The 25482-nt window shown below is 37.5% G+C and overlaps 1 protein-coding gene across 3 annotated transcripts in view; it reads right to left on the bottom strand.

Moving 5' to 3' along the window:
- STAM2 (signal transducing adaptor molecule 2) overlaps positions 1 to 15674 on the bottom strand; it is a gene marked incomplete at both ends in the record, with an annotated part of 39936 nt that extends 24262 nt beyond the window's left edge. For 2 of the 3 annotated variants that reach the window (XM_084243725.1, XM_084243724.1), the window contains one exon: positions 15482 to 15521. In XM_084243725.1, coding sequence (XP_084099851.1) covers positions 15482 to 15521 — 40 coding nt within the window. Of the gene's footprint in view, positions 1 to 15481 lie in introns of all 3 variants that reach the window. The other variant, XM_084243726.1, reaches the window with a different exon arrangement.
- Between the last annotated feature and the right edge of the window lie 9808 nt (positions 15675 to 25482).

Raw genomic sequence — 25482 nt, forward strand, 5'->3', positions numbered from 1 at the left:
CTTGCCCACTGCTCCCCTCAGCAGTGTATTTCAGTCAGTCTGCCTGTTCTGTTCCTCACTCTGTCTCAGGTGAATACTCTCACCCACCACACCCCTGGCCTGTACCCCAGTTCTTGTATGTATAAATAAATAAATCTTTAAAAAAAAACAAAAAAGGAAGTACAGTAGAGAAGTCCTACCTTTCACCTGCCAAAAATAAATATCTGCAATAAAATTCAGAGGATACTTTTATTATTTCAGTTTTAAATTATAGAATTAAATGTTCAGAGGTACACCAATAAAATGCCTTCAAAAATGAATACTAAATAAATTACAAATTATCAATAATCTTATCCAATTCTAATTTGGAAGTCTTTAAAATGTACCATCATATAGGGAAATATGGATTAAACTGTTGGCTGAAGCATTGTTCTTTTTTTTCCCAAAGATTTACTTATTTATGCATATAAGAACTGGGGTACAGGTCAGAGGTTTGGAGGGTGAGAGGATTCACCCGAGACAGAGTGGAGAGCATCGGGCGAGGCAGGAGAGTCTGCTGCGCCATGTGGGTAGCTCCCTGGCTGTGGATCGAACTAGTGCCACAGTGGCTGCGGACAACTTCATAGGTTGAATCTTAACCTCTTGTGCCACCAGGGAGGCCTTGAAGCAATGTTCTTAAAAGAAAAAAAAAATTAAGAAAATACAGCAAACACTTGAATGTGAAAATTATATAGAACTATACAAAAATGTATAAATCTTAAAATGTGTTTTGGTTTATGCTGAATTAGGGAAGCTAACAATAAAATATATAACATTCAATTCACAGGTACTTTCTAAATAGCTTTATTAATATAATTCAAATACCAGTAAGAGTCACCCATTTAAAGTACAATTTAATATTAATATTAGCTAGTACAATTTAATATTAGCTAGTCACATAATTGTATAGCTATCACTATCTAATTTTGGAATGCTTTCATCACCCCCAAAAAGATATCCACACCCACTGGCAGTCACTGGCAATTCTCTCCACTTACTTCTAGTCCTAGAAAACCATTAACTCTATTTTTTATCTCCATAAATTTGCCTGTTCTAGACTTTTCTTATTAATAGAATCATACAGTGTATTTGTCTTTTGTGACTGTCCTCTTTTACTATATTTTCAAGATTCATTCAAATAGTAGCATATATCAGTACTTCATTTTTATTGTTGAATGATATTCCATTATGTAGATAAATATTTATTTTATCCATTTCCTACTTGATGAACATTGGGATTTTTTGTTTGTATGTTTAGCTTTTTGGCTAATATGAAAAAATGCAATGCTGCTATCAACATTTGTGTATATAAGGTTTACACATGGAGATATGTATTCATATCTCCTTAGATATACAGTTAACAGAACTGCAAAGTGGTGTTGTAACCCCATGCTTAAAATGTTTTTAGGTACTGGGCCTCCCCAGTGGCGCAGCGGTTGAGCACTGGGTTGTGAAGCTGCCTGCTGCCTCTGCAGTGCCGGTTCGATCCCCAGCTGCTCCCCGGCCACCAGAGGAGGGTCCCACATGGCGCGCAGACCTCTCCTGCCGCCCGCTGCTCCCCTCAGCAGTGTATTTTGGTCCTTCTGCCTGTTCTGCTCCCCGCTCTGGTGAATTCTCTCACCCTCCTGTGCTTCTGACTGTACCCAGTGCATGTATAAACAAACAAACAAACAAACAAATAAATAAATAAAACATGCCTCTATTAAAAAAAAAATGTTTTTAGGTACTAGCAAACAGTTTTCAAAATATTACATTCCTAGGTAATTCAATGTATGAATGTTTCACATAGAGCTTTAGAACATTCAAAAAGTACATTATACCCTTTAGGGATGCATATATATGTAGTAAAAATATAACATACATGAGAATAATAAACATCAAATGGGAGGTGGATGGGGGACATATTAAAACAGGTACAGAGGGGTTTGAGTATATTTATAAAATTTTGGTTATTAAGTTGTAGAGTGGGTATCCAGAAGTTCTTTATTTTACTCTCAGTATCTTTTTAGGGTTGACTTTATGGCCAATAAAAATTTAAAAAAAAATAGTTTCAAAAGTATGATCAGCGTATGACCAAATTATGAGGCTCTATTACTTTTATAAAATTTCAATATTGTCCATAGATACCTGCTAGTATAGAGGTGGGGATACAAAAATGACCACTTTACATACATTTTTTCTTTTTTCCCCTTTTAATAAGTAAATTCTATAATTTCAAATACAGCCAAATCTGAGTGTTCTATACATATTAGCCTATCACAATGATAAGCAGAAGGGATAATAGAAATCCAGAGTAATTTATTAAAAGGGATAAAACAAAGCAAAAAATAAACAGGCTTAGCAAGAGTTACACTATTTAAGTAGAGAAAACCAGAATCCAGTCAGCCTCAGTTAAATCCTAGAATTAATGTTTAAAAAAACATGCAAATTAGGGCCTCCCTGGTGGCACAAGGGGTTAAGCACCGCACTATGAAGCAATCCACAGCCTCTGCAGCATAAGTATGATCCCCAGCTGGCCAGGGATAAACCCACAAGGCGAAGACCTGTCCTGTCTCACCAGCTGCTCCCCTCAGCAGTGTATCTCAGTGAGTCTGCCTGATCAGTTCCCCACTGTCTCTGGTGAATCCTCTCACCCTTCACACCTCTGGCCTGTACCCCAGATCTTGTATGCATAAATAAATAAATCTTTAAAAAAAAACATGCAAATTAAATTGCCTAACACTATTTATGGACAGAAAACAATTATTTTGACATGTGATGAAATAACAAACCAGAGATTTTGGAAAAGTAATATACTTTTGCCTATTCTACATTCTAGATTCAAGAACCAAGCTACATAGGTAGAAAGATATCTACTCAAGGCTAGCTTCTTTCCTTGTACAAAGATGACTAATTCTCAAAAAGAAAGTGAAACTAGGCTACATTGTTTTTAGAGGTTTCAAATGTTTACTTCTTAATGACATATCTAATAAATTCAGTGAACTAAAAGGTACAAATGAAAAAAACTATATCTACATCTGACAACCTCTTTTAAACTATGATACATCTCTCTCCAGACTTTTTCCTATACATGTAGGAGGAAAAATAAAAATACATATAAATATACATAAAACTAAATAAAAAAGAATCAAAGATACAAGATAGCCAAAAGAGCACTTCAAAACTGATAACTATTGGGCCTCCCTGGTGGCGCAGCAGTTGAGCGCTGCCCACAGCCTCTGCAGCACAGGTTCAATCCCTGGCCGGCGGCAAGGGTCCCACATGGTGCACAGACCTCTCCCACCACACCTGCTGTTCCCCTCAGCAGTGTATTTCGTCAGTCTGCCTGTTCTGTTCCCCGCTCTGGCTCTGGTTAATTCTCTCACCCTCCCACGCTTCTGACTGTACCCAGTGCTTGTGTAAATAAACAAACAAACAAATAAATAAATAAATAAAAACTCATAAATATTTCCCTCCAAAAGTTATAAACAAGTTGAGGAATAAAAGAAAAAATATCACTGTTATTACTAATTAAGGCGTAGGTATACTGGACAAATGAGCTCCCTAATAGGAATCCCAAAGGTGTAAATGCCTGAGCACTAGACAGGGGCCGATGTCTGACTGCAGAGGTAAGCTCCTTACAACTTATTCCATGGAGAAGTAGATGCTAAAAAAAGTCAATAGCTGTGGAATGCTTAGCTTGTTTCTACATGGATGAAGCCCATTAGCTGGGCCAGGTACTTTTTTTTTTTTTTTTGAATAATAAATTTTATTTTTATATTCCCCATACAATTGCAACCCCCCCATTCTGACCCCAATCCCTCCCCTCCCACCCCCCAAAAAGTGTCTCTGGTTCATAGTTTTTTGTTGATTTTGATTTTCACTTTCTTATAGTTATTAATTTTCCTGGTCTCTTAAAGTTTTCTAGATTCCTGCTATGAGTGAGACCATCCGATATTTTTCTTTTTCTTTTTGGCTTATTTCACTGAGCATGATCCCTTCCAGCGCCATCCATGTTGCTGCAAATTGCATGTATTTATCTTTTTTGAATGCTGAGTAATATTCCATGGTATATGGTACTTTTAAATTTACCAATCAAATGTGGTATTACAGCAGGGACTGAATGAATAAAGGAGCATGTGCAGACTCAGGTGACACCTGATGAAACTCTAGCCTCAGGAAGGAAAGCTCAGAGGTAAAGTATTTCTAACAATATTGTGATCATTCTATATGAATCACTTCCTAACCTGCATTTCCACTTATTATTAACATCTCTTGGTTGTCGTTAAGTACATCTCTGTGCCATTTTTTTAAACTGCTGTATGATGCACCATTATATACAGTCACTACAAGAGCCTGTGCAAGCTAATGAGAAGTTATCAGCAAACTGTGGTTATAAATCCATCAAATACTCAACCTTTTTATTATACTCAGTGGTATCATTCATATTGAGGACACGCCCCCCCCAGAATAATTCTAAAATCATTAAAAGAGACCCTTCTGTAGATGTTTCATAGAATACTTTTATCTTGTCTATTCATCAGTCTCTGACACCACCTTTCTCCTTCCCTTTAACCTACAGCAGGAACTTTTTGTTTTGTTTACTACAGAGAATAGTATCTGGGACACACACTGGGTGTTCAGTAAATATTTGTTCGCTCTATGAATGAATGATATTGCTTGCTCCTCCATATCCTACTACCCTAAAAGAATTGTTGTAATGTGGGATACAATAGCAGTGTGGCCCCAGGAAAGTTTGTGCAAAGTTCTAGACCATCAAGAGTCTCACTGCTGAGCAAATAATCACAGGGCTGCAAAAGATCAAGCTTCACTAGTAATGCTATTTGGCAACAAAACAACAGCAATGGTGGGATTAAGAGGTTCCAGTTCTCTGATTATTTACAAAAAAGGAACAGCAATACCTTTGGAAGTCTTAACTGGGAGACAGGATAAGTAGGGAAGGGGATGCATCAAGAGGTAGGCAGACTTCTTGAACAGCAATATATAGGTGAAGAACTTTTTATCTTGAGTTAAAAGGCAAATCATGCATATTACAACTTGCCAGCTTCATACTTACGTTTTCTCTTTGCTTATGATGGAGTTTGGTTATTAATTTTTAAAATAGTATCATTTGGCACAGAGTTTAGAACTACCTGAAGATTCAAAGACTCATTCACCTATATATCATATCTCTTTTACAGGTAAACTACTAGTCTCTTCTGAAATTTCATTTGGTATACGGTATGAGGCAGGGCCAGAAAAATATTTTTATAAATTATCAATATTTCCAATATTTATGAACCTATCTTTTCCTCTTTGAGCTGAGAAATTCACGTTGTCCATAACAAAATCTTGTCAATATTCAAGTATAGTTGAGTCTGATCTGATTTTGAACCTCGAATAATCTCTCTGCTAGAATTCAACTTTTATTATTTTTTCAATATTATTTTACTCATGTGATATGGAATCGAATGGGATTTCAATACTCCCCAATTTCAAAAATATTAAAAAGAATATTTGGCTTAATTTTTATAGAAAACAGAAAAATCCCAATTTAAATACTCACACAGCATAGTTTACTTTCTACAAATACAGGACTCACAATTACTCTTTTAAAAAAATATAAAATCTGAAGACTTTATAATAGCCTGCCAAAAAGGATTTCATTTTTCAAGTGAACTAAATAACAGTTAAATTATGTACTCAGGAGTATTTTAAACTCCTGGAAAATTTTTAAATGTTATAATAAAGGACCCACTTTTTATAGCATGTCACTTTGCTGAGTGTTGTGGCCATATCGCACATTATCCTGTGTCAAATGCTTGAGGGGAGAGAATTCAGAGAGCCCTCCTGGGGCCTAAATGCTAAACTTCCAAGGTTTTAGTGGGTGTAAGTCATAACATTTCATCACCAGGTTTTGATTACTGTATATAGAGAGCCTCAAATAACAGTGAAATACTTCAGAAAGATTTAACAATATCATAAAGAATCATTCCATCAATACCTACAAGGAACAAAAAAGTTCCCCTGCTACACAGTCCATTATGTTCAATACACAGCTTTAAAAAGAACTTAGGTCTACCCATAAAACTTTGAATAAAATACGCCTTATAAGTAATAAAAAAATTAACTGTGTAAAAGAACACTCACAAGGGATCTTTAAATCTCCTCCTACTATATTTGGAAATAAAAACTAAAGATTGATCAGCTTTCAACCATGACAGTATATCTGATACCATATATTAATCTACCAAAACCAAGTAAAAAACAGGCCAACACATGAGGTAACTGTGTTCAGAAAATGAATAACCTGCAGTGCAGGCCTGAGATCTTTGAGGGAAGGGTTTATTTTGAAATGAGCTTTCACAATGGCCCCAGTTCTCTGCCTGGGAACACGTTCCTGTCCCAACTCTAAGAGGAATAACCAAAGTAGAGTAGCTAGGAGACAAGATTTTGGAGCAGAGATTTACTGTGAACCTTTGCTGGTCAAAAGCTAAGCTATATAAACACAAGGTACTCTCTGAGGTCTGAAAGAGACTGCCCACTATGGAGCTGAAAGGTTGTGCAGTGCTGGAAGTCTCTCGAGTTCCTGCCTATTGTGGACTGAATGTGTGTCCTCACAAAATTCGTATGTTGAAGTCTTATTCCCCCAACCCCACTCCAGTGTTGCCATATTTGGAGACTGGGACTCATTTAAAAATAATTGAGGTTAAATGAGGTCATAAGGATGGGGCCCTGTTCCAACAGGATTAGACTCCTACAAACACATACCAGAGCCTTCCCTGACTCTCCACAAACATGAAGAAAAGGTCATGTGAGCACACAGTGAGAAGGCAGTCATCTGCAGAAAGCTCTCACCAGATAGCAACCCTGCTGTTACCTTGATCTTAAGAGTTCCAATCTCCAGAACTGAGGAAATAAAATTCTGCTGCTCCTAAAATGAAAGCCCAGGATATTTTGTTATGGAAGCCTGAGCAGACTAGTACTCCACACAACCAGCATAGAGAGAACATTTCATGCATTCAGTTGAAGCCCCTAAAAGACCACACCTTAGGAGTAAACGATTCTTAGGATTAGTTCAATACCAAAATAGGCCTACCTCATAAGGAAAACCAAGTCTTACAATATAGTAAAGATACGCCTATAATACTGGACACAATATTGCTGTTATTTAACTAAAACATGGTAACTAAATTCATACATAATGGAACTGTGTAAAGAAGGACATTAAAGAAGAGTTTAAATTTTTCTTCAAATGGTCACAGAAATTATCAAAACCTAGAAATAATTTAGGATAATATACATAGTATATTGTCTGGATACAACGTAATTTTATTAGACCAAATGTAATATCTAATCACAATGATCATATGATTAACACTATAGCAGAAGATAATGTAAAAATTTATTATAATCAGATAACTACTTATTATGATTAGAGCAATGCTTAAATCTTAGAGGAAATTTTACTATTAAATTAGTAAGACAAATCATTTTTATATCTTATAATTACAGAAGAATGGTAAAAACAGGTTGTTGTTTTTTTTTTTCCCCCCAAAAGACAGAAATAAACTAGAAAATGAAAAGTATGAGTACAATTTGGTGTCTAACAGGAAACCACAGCTGACAGCTTTTAGAAATGTTCTTTCTTTGGACCAATCCTATAAACTAGATGACAATTCGTAAATGCAGGAAAGTCAATTTCTTCTAGGTTATAAATTTAAAATACTTAAATGCCTATTACCTCAACTTGACATTATATTTGGCCGCCTTCTTTGACTCCAATAACAAACCATATTTAGCATTCTAGAGCACTTGTGTTTTAACACACATTTTTTTTTTTCATTTAACCCTCCTACATCAAAATCACCTTATTGCCTTTTGATATTTATCTTTTCATTTGTTTGGGTGAATTTATACTGATGCAAAGTTTCAGTTTGCTCTGGGGAAAGCAGTAATACAAATCTGACTTGAAAATACACTGCTTATTATCTCCTAAAATGAAAACCTACTTATAGCCTTGATTATGGAATGACTGGTAACAACTTAATTAAAACAAAAATATCAAGTAATTGTTTCAAAACATTTTACTTATAAGGCACTTATACTTTGATCCAATGAAATATGGATTCCCCATTTTTAGAGATGAGGGAATTGAGACACAGAAAGTATTAGCATAAGATCACATAGCCAGTAAGTGGTAATTCAGAGATTTCAATCTGGACAGTCTAGTGCAGGGTATATGCTCTAGATTTAAATACTCTATTAAACTGCATCCTGAGTGCAATTTTTGTTCAAAACTGCTAAATTAATTCTCCCCACTAACTTAATTTTTAGTTTCTCAATGTAAGAACATTTTAAACATACTGAACAGGACAAATTCAAGTTCAACTCTTAAATTTAGAAAGACCAGGCAGAATGCCATGATTAACTCCAATTACTATGTGATCTAATAATACAATATATTAAAGAGCATCTTGCTCTGTTGGAATACTAAACAGTGATTGCCACTTTTCATTTCACATGTCACCATCAACATTTTTAGGACAAGGATAGGGTAGACAGGAAGGAAAAGTGGAAAAAAACTACATCAAAATCGCTTATTGCATTTTGATATTACAAACCATCTATTAAAAAGATAAAATGTCAGTCTTTATATTCAGTCAGTCTTTATATTCCTGCAAGTTTACTTTCTTCTTGGCTAATACTTCCAAGATGCTATATATAATCCTCTGTGTAAGAGCCATGCCTCCCTCCCAACTTCACAAAATGGACATGCTCATTTCCATAAATTCCTTTACATCAGGAAACAGAGCAGGAACATAAATGCAATAAGAATAATTTCTACTGTAACAGACCTATCAGGAAGTTTCATGTGTAAGATACTGAGAGCTTGGAAAAATAAAAAATGAGTCCCCAAAGTTGCCACTAACATGCCCAAAAAGTCACAGATGGAGAATCAAAAGTAAGCTGGTCAGGTGACTGAGCACTTGACTCTACAGACTGAGGCCACCATTATGCACACTCTGCATGCACACATAAACTACACACATCCACCATTAGACATGAAGAACTGCCTTCTCTACACCCAGTTCTGAAACTGACTAAGTCAGATTAGGTAGGTCACCGTAGTTCTGACTCAAATATGAATCAATGTTCTCATCCACAAAATGGCTGCTGTGAGTAAAAAAGGAGTTATGAAAATTACAAGAAGATGTGACTATATTTAAATGTTTCCAATATGCACAGTATTCAGAGAATGCATCTTAACTGAAATCACTATGAAGTAACACTAGAATAGCTAAGATTCTTAAACCTACATGACCATGTACTGACAAATTTGACATGAAATTGAATAGGAGTTAATAAAAGTAGGTGTCCATTTCAGAATGTCAGTAATTTTCAAAAACAGGATTCTTAGATTCAATCCCTATACTAAGTAATACTAACATTATTCACTGTCAAGTAAAGTAACAATTTAATACAGAAATTAGGAAGTTCTTAACCTTCAACCCTCCACCTCAAGTGCTTAGTACTACTAGGAAAATCAGAAATGCATGGCTAGATTTCTTTAAGCAGAGCTTTTAGAAGCAAATATTAGGATAATTTATCACATGTTATATGAAAACAATGACACTGCTCCAGATAACAATAAAGTCACTTTTAGTTCAAGTGAACTAAAATTCTGAGTCACTACAATTCTCAGGTTGCAAATGAAAACTAACAAGTGCTTCCTAAAAGAATATTTAATGACCATGTAAAGTGTGAGTTTACAGTTATGACACAAATTTCACTAGTGAACAAAGTTTTCATCCTGTGCTACTTCATTTAGAAATTATACTCATAGGGACATTGTGAATACAATTTTAAATCCTTCATCAATTCAGGCTTTTTTTATAAGAGACCTATTCCATACAACTGCTGAAGTTGAATGAAAAGTCAGTCAGAACTATAACTACTTCCCAGGATCTTTAACTCTCAACAAGGACAAGAGAAAAAAATGGGCAATACCAAAATGTCTCAGGTTTCTGGAAACAGTATTCTCATGAAGGAGGTCTGAAAATGTTGCTGATTGGTTGATATTTGATAATAGGAAAAAGACTGTAAGCAGAAACACAGAAAAACTTTGTAATGCAGACAAAGGGAAGTACTACGAGGACAGAATGGGAGAGCGAGATTTGGGGGTTACAGAGCAACCAAGTATAGGAAAAAATAGCAGGTGATAAAGAAATGTGTTTTTAAGTTTTATTTTGATATCTGGGTGACAGAAACTGCATGAGTTTGATAATCTATACAACATACCTGTAAACGAGGTCTTTCTACTCTTAATACTCAGAACACTTGAGGCCCTTTCATTTAAACAAACAAAAAAACTAAGTATACTGCTACAGTATATTCGCTTATAGAAAATCAACTTTTCCTTTTCCTTCACTTTCAAAGTATAAACTAAGTAAACTTAGAACTAAATGTTATTATCAAGGACTAAAAAGTGTATTTTTAATTATCGACATATGATATGCAACAAAAATATAAATTATAGGGCCTCCCCGGCGGTGCAGCGGTTGAGCGCTGGGTTGCGAAGCTGCCCACAGTCTCTGCAGTGCCGGTTCGATCCCCGGCTGCTCTCCGGCCACCAGAGGAGGGTCCCACATGGCGCACAGACCTCTCCTGCCGCCCGCTGCTCCCCTCAGCAGTGTCCTTCTGCCTGCTCTGCTCCCTGCTCTGGCTCTGGTGGATTCTCTTGCCCTCCCACGCTTCTGACTGTACCCAGTGCTGGCATAAATAAATAAATAAATCTTAAAAAAAAAAAAAGACATAAAAAAAATATATATATATATATAAAGTAAAATGTCCTTTCACTTAAATCCTGAAAGAGCCTAAAAAAATTCCCTCTCAGGTTTTAACCAATCTGATCATAAACTTGTATGAAAAAACAAAGGTCGAAATACTAAGACTATCAAAATGAAGAAAAACAAGGCAGGGAACTTTTCCTACTACCTACATAGAGGAGAACAGAAAGCACAGACACAGGCCTTGTACAATAAGGAAATGTACTACATGAAGGAAAGGTCATTCCGAAACAGTGGGGAAAGGACAGACCATTCGATCAGTATTGAGTAGACAACTGATCAGCTACTGTCAATTAATTTTCAATCAAATCACTCTGCAAACCTTTCACAAAAAAATCAAGCCCAGATGGATTACAGACCTAACTGTGAAAATAAAAACTTGAATAAAACTTTCAGGAGAAAATACAAGAAGATCCTTATAATGTCAGAGTAAAGAAGTCTTTCTGAAACAAGAACAATAAAATCAAGGGAAAGAGACAGTATCACTAAACTGAAATTTAATCTTCTTAGAAATAAAACATTCAGAAACAGAAGAAACAAACTGGTGTACATGTTTGCAATTCACATAATGAAAGATTAATAGAAAATATATACATAACTCCAAAAATCAGCAAGAAAAAATAATCTAATAGAATAAGATCTAATAATCTAATAGAATAATAGAATAATCTAATAATCTAATAGAATAAGAAAGACTAACAAGCAGGCAATTTATAGAAAAAGAAAATAGAATGAAGAAGAAATATATTAAAGATGCTTAACTTCACTAGCAATGAAGCTGAAATGAAATGTGAGATGAAAACAATACTATTTCATGCCCATCGAACTGGCGTAAAGTTAAAATCAGGCAATACCCAGTGTTAGTGAGGATGTATAACAAAGACATTTTACTTCCCCTGTTAATGGGAGTAAAATCTCCCACAAACAGCTGGAAGGGCAATTCTACACTATCTAATATTTTGCAACTCTGCACTATTTACACATTTAATAAGGAAGTCCCCTTCAAAATACACTCACTAGAGATTCTTGCTCAGGTTGAAACACAGAACAGAACTTTCACTGCAGTGCTGTTGGGAATAGCAAAAAACTGGAAACTTCCTTTCCATTAATAGATGAATGGATAAATAATGTGGTATTTTCATAGAAAGGAGTGTTACATAGTTGTTAAAATTAATGAACTAGAGCTACAAATAACACCATAAATTATGCTAACAAAAAATGCTGAATAACAAATTGCATGTGATACTATTTTCATGAAGTTTAAAAACATACAAAACAATAGTATATTTGTATGTATAGTATATATAGTACAAATACTGTCTGTATCATTTTGGACAGTGTTTAACTCTGAGAAGGGAGGGAAAAGAATAGGCTCAGGTAGTTCCTGAGCCAGAGAATTTCAACTGTATATTGAATGTTCTCTTTAAAAACAGATTAAAATATGGCAAAATAGTAGGACTTGACATAGGCGGTAGAAATAGGATTTATGTTATATTATGCATTTTATATTATATTATACATTTTATACTAAAATACATCAATTAAAATTTGTATCTATCTGAAGGCATGAGGATTTTTGGTACCATGAAGCGAAATAAGTAACAGGGAAAAACTGTTTAAGATACTTTCATCCATAGCCAAAAAATGTTTTTTATTTTAAGTTTTATATGGAATATAATAAACTCAGTGTGTTGCAGCTGACTTAATAATTATGTAAATGTTATAAATTTGAATTTACAAAGTAAACTTACATTATTAGAGTACTAACATACCTGTCTTTATATCAGGGTTTCTTGTAAAATTTCCGTAGAGAAAAGGAAGGCACGATCAAAAACCCCATGTTACCTGAGAAGTTTTTCCACACAAGTCAAAGACAGAGCAATATACCCATTCAAATTTCACTTGGAAAAGTATCCTTTTAAAATAAAAGTGTACACCTCTGTGTCAAAAGTTTTACAGAGCTAAAACTGAGCTCAGGTTTATGGTATACAACAGTTTCTCTTTCCATATTTTTAAGGAAAGAGATACAACAGATGCTGACAAAAGCAAGTCTATCAGTGAACTGTAAATAGCAGAGGAGAAACTGGCAAGACTGAATGAAGAGAAAAAAGACATGCAAATAAGAACTAGAATTAGAGAGTAGAGCAGACAAATCATGACTTGGAAACCAGTACAGTGAGACTGGAAAAGTGGCTATAGAATATAAGGAAGTAACAGCTGCATTTTAAACACAAATCAATAGATCTTCCTTCAGTGGCTCTACCCTGTTTCACTCTCCCCTTGGAAATATTCCTAAAAACTGCCATCCCAGTAGGCTTCATCTCAGGAACTCCACACTCTCTTTATAGACTCAGGACTAGCATGGCAGGTGAGGTATGTAGAGGTTTGTGTAAATATTTTCTCTTTTTTCCCTCAGCACAGCTTCCAAGAAAATATACTGAACAGAACAAGAAACAAATTCAGATTTGGAGACATCCAATAAAGTACTTACAGAACCCTGATGCTACATTTAGGGTTTGTAGGCCTGTCTCAGAAAAATAGGAACTTGCCAAAGATCCTTACTTCCTAGTTTTGGGTCTGCTTCCATTTGACAAGTCATGTACCATTGACTTGAGTACCTTCTTGGACATCTTAACCAGCTACAGTATTTTTTCAGGATCTGAGAAATGGAGCTCTTTCTCATCTGAGTCTCTTATATCAGGAAAACTACTCATTTCCAGAGACACTCATGTAGTTTAATTTTTTAAGGACCTTCATTACAAAATGACCATACCATACATATATTAAGAGGTAGTTACTTCTTGCAGGTAGAAGAGCTGTCAGGAAAGGGGGAAAAGAAAGAAGATAATGTCAGCACTTTTACAGAGAAAAGTGTCTGCCTAGAGGTCCTTGTCTTCACTTCAAGATGACAGTTTTAAGTAATGTAAGGCATCTCATGTGTTTCTAGTACTATATTTAAAACCACTTATTACAATTATCTTCTTATGCGTATATTCGTTCACCATTAAACTTATATTCCTTGAGGGCATGAACTTACCATATGTATTAAGTTTTTGTGTGTCCCCAACTTAGCACATTGTCTGACATATGATAATCATTCAATGCATGTTTGTTGAATGAAAGGTGAACAAAGGTATGACGAAAAAGAAACAGTAGTAATAAAAATCTGACTGAATCAAAGGGAGTGGGGTGAAGACAATGACAATGCAAAGGAACATTTCTACAGACATCTCAAGTTAAATAAAGACACGATTGCATAATTATTTCAAATTAAAAGAAGACTTAAGTTCTGAAAAATTCACAATGTAACTATTCTTCTATAATAAAGTTTTAAGAGCAATTTGAACTCCTTAGTATTTTTAGTTTTCACATTTACTTGTCTAAAATGTTACCAATTCTATTTGTCTAAAAAGTTACAGGTGAACTTCAATCAAACTCACTTTTAAACTGCCCTTTGAACAATGATTTCAGTCAAACTTGAGCAAACAAGTTAAGTACTTGAAGCTTTGGATGACAGCATTGACCATGAAATAATCTATAAAAAGCAGTATTTTGTTGTATGAACAGAAGCGCCTCTTTTAGTATAGTGATACTAAACTGTAACCAGCAAATCATACAGGGACCTTAGAGGAGAAAAACAGGCAGAGCAACTCTGCCTACTTCTACCTAAAAAGTTTTCAAATAGACTACAATGGGATTCAAGGAAAGAGTTCCCATGAATAAAGAGTTGCACAGTTTTTAAGAATGAAAATCATTTATCTTATTCTATTTTTTCTCCTTTCAACAGAACAAGTCTTCGCAATAGTAATAAAAAGTACAGGTTTCACTGCAACAAAGAATGAAATCCTTAGATACTCCAAAAGCAGAGTCTGTGACACTCATTAAGTTTCTTAGATTTATCCCAGTCACCAGCATTAAACTACCAAGGAAAAAGTTGAATTACCGAAATATATATCTGATGACTACGGGTTATGATATAATTATATATATATATATATTTTTGTTTTAATCTCTTACGGACCCCAACAAATAACATGGTTCCTATAGACTGTTTTGAGATCCTGATTTTTCTTTTCACGCTCTAATACAGAACATTTCGTACCACTTGCACCATCCACGGACAGAGAATAAATTTCCAACAATTATAAATAAATGCTGGAGCTGTTATTGCGATTTGGAAGTGTCTGTATATAAACGCAGTGAAGTTGGTTCTTCCTATTGTATGGAGGCCAGTCCAGGTCTTTAGTGTTGGGCTGCCTTGGATAGCTGGGTTTCCAAGGCAGCATCATTTCCTAAGCGTGGGGGAGAGGGTGCTTAAACCAGTTCTAGAGGTAGCAGGAAGTTTGTATGATCAACTCTGCAATAGCTTAATTAGTTCAATCTCCAACGAATCCGAGGCTCTTCCCTATTTCTTCGCCTGGCGAGGGGAAAGATCTTCTCCGAGGTCCCCAAACCTCAGGCGGGCAGGGGGCAGACTGTAGCCGACAGGTCGAAATTGCCCCCTGAAAAATCCCTGTGGCAAGAGAGCGGCGCCGCCCCCTTTTCTCCCAGTTTGGCTTCCTCGTCCCTGGAGTCGCCACCGCCCACTTTCTGGCTTGACAAACAGCAGCCAATGGCCTGGACCCAGCACTTACCCACGTCCTGCTCGAAGGGGTTGGCGGTGAACAGAGGCATCTCGCCGGCGCCGGGCCCTCGTCGCTGCGCTCTGGTCGTGGCTCGGCAGCTGCTCCGGGCTGGCTGACCCGCGGCTGCTGCTTCCTAGACCGCTCCGCTCTGCTTGCGTCCCCGCACTTCCGCCACAGCACTTGCCCGGCTGCCGCCTGACCGGCCAGCTTCGCGCCCGCGCCCCGCCCCTTCACTACGCCCCCATCTCCCTTCCGGGGTGAAGTCCCGACAGCCGAGCGAATTCTCTCAGCGCCCCTGTCTCCCTAGCCCTCTGAGTGGAGGCGGCAGCCCTTGTTCTAGGGCCTCGTAGGTGTCAGGCGGCCGCCGCGGCCACCTTTCCGTCTTTAGGACCCCGGCGAGCCACGGAGCGGGGGGGTCCTACGGGGCCGGAAGTTGTCGCGCCTAGAACTGGGTGACGCCACAAGCCCGGAAGCTGCAGTGCTGCCGGCGGCACAACAGGGGGCGCGATCACCCGAGAGTCTCCGCTCTGGGTTATGGTCTCTGAAAGTCAAGTTCTCACCAATTCTCTGCCTTTGAGATCAGCAGGCTGCTCCCTAGCGGCTGTGGACCGGCGCCTGAGTTTGACACAATGCAGTTGCCCTAGAAACGGATGGAGCCTAGACGCACAAGTGACTTTGAGAGTCTGCGAGTACTTGATTCCGCCTTTGGCGCTTAATAGTGCACCTTCCTCGGCCCCTAAACCTGGCTGGACTAATCCTGGAATAATCCTAGAATCTAATCAAAGTGTGCAGAGGTTCCACAAACCACCTGCAGCGTTAGTGATTCACTTGGACTCAGCATATCGTTGTCTTCATGGCTCTCATTTATTACAATGAAAGGATACAAAACACATGCAGCAAAGGGAAATGGCACATGGACTGAATCTGGGGCACAAGCTTCCAAAAGTTCTTCCCCAGTGGGGTCACACAGGACAAGCTTAATTTATTAATCATCTGTGGGGGGACTCCTAACTTTTTGCTTTCCATCCTGTTCTCTCGCCCAGTAAATACTGCTTGGCTCTGGAAATCCGAAGACAAATGAGATACATTCCTTGTCTTCCATTTCTGACAGTTTTATAGGGGCAGTGGATAGCATACATGATAGTGGCAGCACCCACTGCCCACCTGTGACTATGCAGGTGCTTCTTTTCACCACCTCTTTCCTTCTGCAGGGCAGCAACCTCCTGCCTGCCTGTGACCTGTACCATGCCGCGACTTCGCTTCACTGATCTCCCTCAGTGGAGGCCGCTCTCCTCAAGGTCGCCCGCCTGCAACTATGCAGGCCTCTCTTAGCAAAACCCATCCCTTTCCCTAATAAACCTGTTCTTTAAATATGAAAAAAAAAAATACATGATAGTATGTGATGATCCTGGTAGATTTTAGAGGCCATGAACTCAAATTTCTAAAGAAGCCAGCCAGGTATTTAAACGAATGTAAAAGTGCAAACACTTCCCAGCCATACTCCTATCACCTCATAATAATAATTTACTTATTATGTTTTTTGTCTTCCTTTAGAATACAAAGTTTATGGCCAGTTTAGTTCAGTGATGGAGACCCAGCATCTGAAACAATATCCTGCAATAATATGTAGTAGAAAAATAATTTTAAAACGTAGCAATGGGGCCTCCCTGGTGGCGCAGGGGGTTGAACGCAACCGCGTTGTGAAGCTGTCGGCAGCCTGTTCAGGCAGGTTCCATTCCCGCCTGGGTGAGAATCCCACATGGGGAAGCAGACCTCTCCTGCCCCGCCCGCTGCTCCCCTCAGCAGTGTATTTCAGTCAGTCTGCCTGTCCTGTTCCCCACTCTGTCTCTGGTGAGTCCTCTCACCCTCCCGTGCATCTGCCCTGTACCCCGGTTCTTGTATAAATAAATCTTTAAAAAAAAAAAGTAGCAATGACTATATGACCCAACAGCTTGTATCTAAAGAAAGTAGCTGCTAACAAACTCCAGCTATTTGTTGAAGTTTGGTCCTTAGTAGAGGTTCCAATTTTCCAATAATTTTTATTTTTAATTTTTTTCAATTTCTCAATGATTTTTTAAACGTTGAGAATTACATCATTGTTTTAACAATGGGCCTCTAGTGTAAAGAACCTTTATCCATGGAATAGGTCAGACAAGTGTTTATACTATAAGGATAGAAATTAGAAAGAAACATTTGCACCTTGTGAATGAACTGGTTTTTAAAAAACATTGAAATACATATTTATCTTAGGCCCCAGGGTGTCATTATTTCCCTTTCAGGGCCCTAACTTCAGTGTAGCACATACAGTGGTATATGTATTCAATCTTTGTTTTTTTAAGATTTATTTATTTATTTTATACAGGAACCAGGGTACAGGCCAGATGCGCGGGAGGGTGAGAGGATTCACCAGAGACAGAGCGGAGAACAGAACAGGCAGACTGACGAAACACTCTGCTGAGGGGAGCAGCGGGCGAGGGCAGCAGTGCTGTGCCATGTGGGATCCTCTCAGGCCGGCAGGTATCGAACTGGCACTGGAGAGGCTGCGGACAGCCTCACAGCGTGGCGCTCAACTGCCTGCGCCACCAGGGGAGGCCCTGTATTCAATCTTTTAAGTTAGACCACTCTCACAAACAGGTCCTGAGTCTTGATTTTTGTTGTTCTGTTTTGTTTTTAAATCTCAATCTGTCCCACTGGTTACAGTAAATAAAGATCTTTCCTTTCTGCTTGTGCATGCTCTCTCTCTCTCACTCTCTCTCTCATGGCCTGCTATTTTTCATGAATTTTCAAAGCATTTCTTTGAGTGTTATTTTTTAATAAATTTTAATTTTTGAATAATTTTACATCCATAAAAAATGTATAAAGATACTGAAGAGATTTCTCATTTACTCCTCACGCAGGTTTTGCCATTGTTAACACCTTACACTTCAATGGCACATTTGTCAAGGCTAAGATACTGATATTGATTCATTGCTATTAATTAAACTCCACACTTTGTTTGGACTTCACTGTAATTACATTAATGTCCTTTTCTCCTAGAATCTAATCAAGGTGTGCAGAGGTCCCACAAACCACCTGCAGCTTTAGTGATTCACTTGGACTCAGCATATCGTTGTCTTCATGGCTCTCATTTATTACAATGAAAGGATACAAAACACATGCAGCAAAGGGAAATGGCACATGGACTGAATCTGGGGGCACAAGCTTCCAAAAGTTCTTCCTCAGTGGAGTCACACAGGACATGCTTAATTTATTCATCGAGGAGTCATGATATTACCTATGAAATGTCTACCAGGTAACCTCATTAAAGAGTCACTGCCCAAGGTTTTTTATTTTTTGGGATTGATCAACCAACACTCTCTACCTAACATATCCCCAACTTTCCAGATTCTCAGAAGCAAAGCAGATGTATAATTTAACCATTGTTTGTACAAAGTTTTGGCTCCATAAATTTCTCTTCTCAACAAATGATGGAAACACTCCTAAAATCTAAGTACCCAATGCTAGTCAAGGGCACCCTTTACAATCTGGTCTTTCTAGGGATAGCGTCTCAGGCCTGCTATGTTAACTCTTTTCGGCATGCCAGGGTACCACATTTCATTTAGTCATAATGTTTCCCTAGTCTCCTCTTTTTTTTTTTTTTTTGACAGTTTCTTAGTCTTTCCTTGTTTGTTATGACCTAAAGTCTTTATGAATACTAGTCAGATATCCTGTAGACTCTTTGTAAATCTAGATATGTTTGATGTTTTTTCTCATGCTTAGATGAGTGTTAAGTGTTTTGTGAAAGAACACCACAGATGGGAACTGTCCTCATTACATTATTATAGGGGCTGCATATATCAACATGATATCTGGTGATGGTAACTTTCAGCATGAGGTAAATGAATTATTGGCACACTCCTCTAATGTTAAAATTTCCCCCTTTTGCTGCTCTATTCTTAGGAAGCAGGCCACTGAGTTTAGCCCACCCCCAAGGGAAGGAGAGGGAAATAAGCTTCAATTTTTGTAGAGGGGACAAGCTAAATATATTATTTGGAATTCTTTTGTAAGGTGAATTCATCTCTTTGCTGTTTATTAAATGATTCATTTAAGTATACATTTATTTTATACTTTGGCTTGTAATCCAATAATAGGTTTGGTTGTTTTTGCTAAGATTTTTCCAGCTTTGACCATTGAAACTTTTTTTTTAAGGGTTAATGCTTTAAGACTGACCTTTTTTTAAAATTTTATTTATTTGTTTATATAAGCACTGAGTACAGTCAGAAGCACGGGAGGGTGAGAGAATTCACCAGAGCCAGAGCAGGGAGCAGAACAGGCAGAAGGACCAAAATACCCTGCTGAGGGGAGCAGCAATACACTGCTGAGGGGAGCAGCGGGCAGCAGGCGAGGTCTGCACACCATGTGGGACCCCCGCTCTGGGGCCAGGGATCGAACCGGCAGAGGCTGCGGGCAGCTTTGCAGCCCAGAGCTCAACCCCTGCACCACCAGGGGAGGCCTGACCATTGAAACTCTTTCAGTTGGCTTCTATGTCCCTTTGATGTGTCCACATTCTTTTTTTTTTTTTTGAGTGTTTCTTTGTTTTCTGGTACCACAAGATGTGCTCCAGACTCATATTGCATTTCCTCTGCCCTATTCTAAGAATCAACCATTTCTCAAAGAAACCCTGCGTCTGAAAGTCTCTTTCAAAGCTGCCCTAGATTTCTAGCTTTCGTTATGTACTTAAGGTAGATAGCTGGGCAATCTGAGCTTGTCATTTCCTTCCTGCAGCATATTATTAGTAATTAACAATAACCAAACAATTCCACAGTCCTTATCATTGTCTTTATCTTTCAAAAATGTGAGCGCTATTGATGAGCCATTTCTTGCCCTTCTACTTGTATTAGCCTCAATTTGAGAGACTACAGAAATAGTTCTCAAAATTTGGTCCATCAGAAACAGCTGGTGAGTTTGTTAAAAGCACAGGTTGCTGGCCACACCCCAGAGTTTCTGGTATAGTTAATCTTATGTGGGTCATAACTAACCCTGGCTGGATAAACATAAAACCTCACACTGCAGAATTGTTTATCTTCATTCCCTTTAGCCAGTATAGACAGAACAGCCCTAAATAGCATTGTGACTAGCACTTGAAAAGGAAATAGAAGTATCTTCTATTTGTATTACTTATGCCTTATGATAGTTCACTGTCCAAAAATGCATGCTTTCTTTTTTTGAATTATCTTCATCTTTTACCTCTTTTCATTTTTCACATCTGGAAATTTAAGATCCCATTTACCCATCTTCTCCAGAAACATTCCTTTGTTGGTCCCAATGCACATATCTTCTACTACTATGAAATTTTAACACTGCACTACTTATCCCTTAATATTCCTCTAACCTATTTTGTGTGATCACTGTAACTCTCTAAGAACACAATGCCAGTACCTGTGTGGGGGTTTATTTTGTGCCCTTCTCCAAGAAATTAATGCACTTACTTAGTGTACTCTTAACACTGCCTTGTGGACTGTTTGATTGTGTGTGTCTCCCCCCCCCACCGCCCTCCGCCAGCTGCCTCCAAATTAATGTGCCCAATATCAAATCAATTGTGACGGTATTAGGATGTGGGGCCTGTGGGATGTGATTAGGTAATGAGGGTAGAGCCTTTCATGAAAGGAGATAGGGCCCTATAAGAAGAGGCCAGGAAACTAGTCTCTGCTGTGTGAGAATGTGACCCAGAGGAGGGTCTTCACCAGAACCCAACCATGCTGGCACTCTGATCTCAGCCCTCCAGCCTCCAGAACTATGAGAAATAAATTTCTGTTATTTATAAGTCACCCAGTCTATGGTATTTTGTTATTAGTAGTCTCAACTGACAAAAAACACCAGGAGTAACCCTATGTTTGAGTAATTCCCTTCCTTATCTGATTTATTCCTATTGCCTTCCAATACCCATTCCCCAGAAGGGGGAGACAGGAGAGGTCTGCTCACGATGTGGGTTGCTGTGAGGCCGGCGGGGATTGAACCGGCACTGCAGACGCTGCGAACAGCTTCACAGCACTGCACTCAACCGCCTGCGCCACCAGGGAGGCCCTACCTTTGTTTTATTTTATCTTCCCTACACCTTGAGCAATGAATAAAAGCATTTTTTTGGCACATTATACTTTTTACAGCTTATTTCATAAATATTGAGAACCTACTTTTTGCAAACTAGTAGTAGAAAGGGGCAAAGGTTGGTGATGGGGGTGGGTAGGGAGAGACATGAAAATAATATAACCACTGCCCTCAGAAGAATTCTGTTCAGGTTGGGAGAGTGACTATGGAAATGATTTATTAATGGAAATGTATACATGGGGGAAAGATGGAAATATCACTTGTTGACTGAGTACAGTCCAATGGTATTTTGGTATGTACCCATTTAAAATAATATTTTAGTTACCTTATTCAAGTTGGCATTGAGAATTGTTCTGATTGTAATTGCAATTCTTTTCTTGAACTAAATTCACAAATAGATCTAATTGTTAACAAACTAAAAAGAGAAATTACATGTGAACAGTTTTTTAAAAAGTGACTTTGGAAATCAGCTTATAAAAAAAGAAAACATGAAAAGCAAAGGGTAAAGAGAAATAATAACACTGATAGGTCATGTTAAAGAGTTAGAGAAAAAGGCATATAATTCAGGAAATTATGTAAATTCATACTTGTGTTTTAAAGAAAGCTGAGAGGAAAGTTATCTTAAAAGTTCACCCCATAACAGACATGGTGTCTGTTATGCGAAATACGATGCTCAGTGACTTGTGTTTAAGCAGAATTCTCTGGACTAGTCTCAGCTACTATAACTCATTCACAGAGTACTGAATCTTGGCATTAAATGAAACTTGAATCTTTGTTACTATTGCCTGTGTGTGAGTGTATAGATACTTTAACAGATTTTCTTGAAGTATAATTTTGTACCATATAATTCAGTTTACTTTAAGGCCACAATCCAATGACTTTAAACAGATTTTCAGAGTTCTGTGGCCATTGCAACAATCTAACTTTAGGACAGTCCAGTTTTGTTAAGATCATAGTCTATATAGTCTGCTGTTCTGTATAACAATTGTTTTTAGTCAGTCATTGAGGACATTTGGAGCTACCCAACATATAAATTCAGCAAGTGTGATACCGATTATATTTCTTTAAAATAAAAAAGTATTCACATCTTAAAAAAGAAAAAAAAAATCCTTGTTACGAAGACCTAACTTAGCAGGATGCCTAGCCAAATTGCTTTATTCATTCAGTTACTCTGTTTACTGGGAATGCAATTCAAGAATGGTATAATTACATCAAAATTTAGCTTAATTTTTACTTCATACGTGATTTAAAACTGAATTATTCATTTTTTTTATCATCATCGGTTCCAAGCTTTGTACAGTAGGTGGCGAAATTGCTTCACTTTCAGAATCAACTGGCATAGCCTTAACTATGAAAGATAGAGACACACATTGAAATGCACTTCATGGGCCTACTTTGGTCAAAATTAAAACATTGCCCTTTCTACCTTAAAAAATCATGTGAATAACATCATTAAAGCAGGCAAAATGTTGATATAGTTTACACCAAAATTTAATGAAAGTATTTTTGACTAATTCATTTTGTAAATGAATGTCAATGAGCCAGGTTGTGCTATTTTTAAAATTAATATTTGCTAATCATCATGAGAATGTAATAAAATATCACCTTTTTAGTATTAATGTAATTATGGTGCCTATTTTTATTTACTTTCCTATGTACTGGTCATTCAGCGATGTTTATTATGTCTACTATGACCAGGCCACATGAATCTTTACAGAGGTACAAACATAAAAGCAGTCATTTATCTACCAGGTCACCAAAGACAGGTTAAATCTCAACACACCTTTAAGATTAAACACCTTAGGATTTGAGGCCATCTGTGGTAACATTTATACATGCTATAGTGATTTTTAAATTATCTAAAATTTTCCTCTTTTAACTTTAAAGGGGGTAGTTTGATTTTAGTATTCAGAATTTACTAGTATTTGAAGTCGGCTATCGTCTCCTAAGCGCCTATCTCTCTAAATTTTCATTTCCTAAAATGAAGATTTATTTTAAAAACTTTATTTCCTGTCCAATTTGGGTTTCCATTTTCCAAAATCACTGTAGTCTTACTTGAAGTGAAGTATTTCGAGTAGAGATATGATGTGGTTTTATACCAGCTGGGATTATATTTCCATTTTTGGTTTTCCAATAATTTCCTGAGGACACTGACATAATAGCTTTAAGACACCAACTTCAAAATTCTAAGATCCCTTTCTTGGCTTAATTAATAACTGATTTGTAATCCAGTCAAGTTTGGCTGTAATGCAGCCAAATCTCACATGAAATAGCAAGTATCACATAAAATTAAATAAAATGCTCTATTCTTCTAAATAACCTGGCCTCCAATCCTAAGGTGTTTAATCTTAAAGGTGTGTTGAGATTTAACCCATTGTTGGTCCTCTTGTAGATAGATGACTACTTTATGTTTGTACCTCTGTAAAGATTTAGAGTCTTAATCCACTATAGAAAAGAGTAAGGATGCCAGAGACTATTCCTGAGTGATGGCTCTAGGTTTATATACATACAGGTAGAAAAATCTGGAAGATATAACAATATTAAACAGTATCACATGGGGTTGCAGATTGGGAGAAATTGGCAATCTAACGGGAGAGATTTAGCTTAGACCCATGGAAAGGTAAATACAGTATTAAGGTACTGTTGCAAAGGAATGTACAGTTTATTAAATACCAAATGAGTCCAAAAGGCTTCAGAGTAAAGAGGAGCTTTGAGCTCAATATTGATGAATGAGGGCAAAAATGGGTAGAACAAATATGGGGACTAACAGAATTAATAAAAATTATGGGGTCGGGAATATATCTGCTTTTTTATAGGAAAGTAAGTAAAACAACTTGATGTGGTATATTAATCATTTTTAAAAAATATTTTATGATATTTTGACCTCTTGGAACCTTGCAGATCTAGGGAAGCACTGCCCTTCCTAGGGAATAACTAATTCTTAGAGACAGCAATCAGCTTGCTTGTGAGCACAGCTTTTGCTATCATTCAAACCTGAAGCCATACCTATCTCTTCCTCCTTTCACTAGGCTTCCTCCTGATGTTGTCCTCCTGTCCTAACTCGCCCAGGACCAGATACCCGACAAAGAGAGACTATAAAAGTAGCCCAGAGGCTATAGCAACTATTCAAAGTATCCAATCCTAAACCTAAACCTGCTTAGCTGCTCACCCTGCTTCACCTACCCCTTCACAACAAAGGTTTTTGCCTATACTTTCCCTTCACTTGTCAGGCCTTCTGGCTGGCCCTGGTGCTTCCTGTGGCCCTGCATGGTACAGAAATTGTGAATAACAATTTCTTAGAAATTGCCCCCTCTTCTTAGAAATTGTGAATAACAAACCCAAATCGATAAAGAACCTGCCTCATGCTTGCTCGCACAACACAAACTATTTTTTCATTGGTAATTTCCTGTTCTGTTCACCTCACCAAACCTGAATGAAAAAAAAATCCTGGGTATATTTTAAAAATAAGTAACAGAGGATTTGTATAGAAGTTGGTTCCCAGAGTGCAGTCTAAAGAACCCTGGGGTGCAATGTCACTCGAATTACTGTCCTACGTTGCTACTGGATTTACCTTTCCATGGGCCTACGCTAAACCTCTCCCATTAAATTGTCATTTTCTCCCAGTCAGCAACCCCATATACTGGGGTTATACTGTTCAATATTGTTATATCTTCCAGAGTGTCTCTCTTCACGTATTTAAACCTGCAGCCATTACTCAGCAATCTTCTCTAGCATCCTTACTCTTTCCTATGGTGTATTAAGACTCCCATATAGGTTATTTAGAGGAATAGAGCTATTTATTTAATTTCATGTGCCTCTCTTCAGGGAGTCTGAGAGATCAAAATCAAGCATAAGTAGAAGATCCTCTGAGAGTAATAAATAGTCTCATGGATTTTAATGTAACGGAGTATAAAAGGCCATTGGTG

Source organism: Talpa europaea (assembly GCF_964194135.1).
Source record: "Talpa europaea genome assembly, chromosome: 1".
NCBI classification, from domain to species: Eukaryota; Metazoa; Chordata; class Mammalia; order Eulipotyphla; family Talpidae; genus Talpa; species Talpa europaea.